At 41.3% G+C, this 2,089-nt stretch overlaps 1 protein-coding gene across 1 annotated transcript in view; it reads right to left on the reverse strand.

Moving 5' to 3' along the window:
• Positions 1-277: 277 nt before the first annotated feature.
• The window catches only part of LOC119292635 (translationally-controlled tumor protein homolog), a 4,453-nt gene continuing 2,641 nt past the window's right edge, over positions 278-2,089 (reverse strand). Inside the window, exons 2-5 of the mRNA XM_037571404.1 lie at positions 1,795-1,868; positions 1,088-1,216; positions 847-1,004; positions 278-634 (exon numbers count right to left, since the gene is read on the reverse strand). Of these exons, the coding sequence (XP_037427301.1) occupies positions 517-634; positions 847-1,004; positions 1,088-1,216; positions 1,795-1,868 (479 nt within the window). The 3' untranslated portion in view covers positions 278-516. The remainder of the gene's footprint in view (positions 635-846; positions 1,005-1,087; positions 1,217-1,794; positions 1,869-2,089) is intronic.

Raw genomic sequence — 2,089 nt, forward strand, 5'->3', positions numbered from 1 at the left:
ATGAATAGGATCAAATGTTGCTCTCGTCTTTTTATGACACTATTCATGCTAAATTTCACTTTTTCTTCTCGATGTGTATTTAGAGTCTGAAATTTTTAGGAATTGTAGTCACATTCCTTGTGAACATATTTTCTTCTCGATGTGTATTTAGGATAACACATCAATTAAGTGAAACTCATCATTTTGTTCTTGATTTCAAATGATTCTTATCAAACGATGATTGATCATTTTGCTTTGCTCATTTGCTGTGTTACAAAAGACACAAGATAATCTGATAGAATCACAGGGCAAAATCTCTTGTTTCAACTATTGAGTAAAAGCCGAGGCATTGACCAAAACACAACCACACCAATTTCACGATTACCATTACAAAGCAAATACCACAATTATCAGAAAGTTTTCGAGACACTTAACATCTGATAGTTACTGACACCAACATTGGAGAGTCGACTGACAACCATACATAGAGCAGAGCAAAAATACTGACGACCCCATAGATTTTAGCATACTGTGCCATTAGCACTTGACCTCTTTCAGCCCATGTGCAAAGTACAGGAAAGTTGGATCAGCAGCTCCCTCCTTGTAGTACGCGAACACCACGCCGCCATCATCATGCATGCTCTCGCCAACAAAGCTGAAACACCAGTTTTAGAACTTGCGCAAGTTGAATAGATAGATTATTACTACCTTCCCCAAAATATAAAAAAATCCCGTCACTGATTTAAGTTCAATAGAATAAATTACCAGCATCTAAAATACCAAAGTAAGAATAAAGTATTAACGTGTCTGGACAGATCAATGATAAACAGTGCCTGCACTTTTGAGCAAGGCAAAGAGAGAACTTACAACTGAAGGTCCTTGAGCTTGCTAAGAAGATACTTCGTGGCAGACTCAACATTCTTCTTGAAAACATCTAGGTCATCCCCTTCAAGCTTGGCAGTGAGGTTCTTGATGTAGCGCTTCATGTGAGAGATAAACTGCTTCTTGTCAAAAGCAGGTTGCTCCTGCAAAAGGTAACGAGGGCTTAGCACTATCATCAAGTGCATACGCTGTAGATAGGTCAAGAGCATCAAAAAGAGCAAGCAACCTGAAGACGGAAGGTGTCAACAATGTCAACCACCTTCACGGCCTGGTCATCGACACCCTCATCGTCACCACCACCCTCAGCAGAGGGATTGGCTCCAATGTCCACATCAACTGCTCCTTGAACGACCCACTAGAAGCATTCAAAACCATACAGGTCAAATAAACAAAAACATCTGAACGATGCTAGCACAAAGAAAAGTAATGTGCAGTGTGAGAGCTTTAGAGCTTTAGATATGAACGGTTGATAAATCATGTGTGTATGTGCAGTGTGAGTGCTTTAGATATGAACGGTTGATAATGTGTGTGCACAACAACTTTTAGAAGATGAAATTGTTTACACAAGCAAATCCACCAGACCAACCAGTAGTAATCTTTTTTGCTTGTGTAGAAAAAACATACCAATCAATCCAAACCTCCAACCCCAATAGAGGATACAAACATGCTTAATTTTAACATTAGAAGTGTCAACGCTGCACAATATAACAAGGACTAACACGTCATGAAAGCAGATACAAGCCTGGTAACTGGATAACTCATATGATAATAAAACAGTCATCAATCTATCACATGCCTAGATGAAAGGTGCTCATTCAGATCTGTGTTTTGTGAGACAAAATTGACGAGGTCGAATTAACCAACTAGCACGTGATCTACCAAGATAACCAAACCAAGCACCGCACACAGAGCAGCTGAGAATATAGCGCTTACATGGCCATCGACTTCCCAGAGCACGCCGTTCTCCAACTCCCTGTACGGGAAGGAATCCGACAGAAGCTCATCGCCTGCGACACATCAAACACAGCAGATTCAGTAAAATCCATCGTGGGAACGCACTAGTCCTAACCCCAAACCGCACGGAGATCTACCGATTAGCGAGCGAATCCCGGTTACCAGTTAGCCAATCCGCATCAGCAACCGATGACTAAACAACCGATTCACGAAAGCTATCAGATCTAGCTAGTCCGAAAGCGATCAGATCTAGCTTCTAGCCAGTCGAAGCCCG

The sequence above is a fragment of the Triticum dicoccoides genome, chromosome 4B (assembly GCF_002162155.2).
Source record: "Triticum dicoccoides isolate Atlit2015 ecotype Zavitan chromosome 4B, WEW_v2.0, whole genome shotgun sequence".
In the NCBI taxonomy this organism is placed as follows: domain Eukaryota; kingdom Viridiplantae; phylum Streptophyta; class Magnoliopsida; order Poales; family Poaceae; genus Triticum; species Triticum dicoccoides.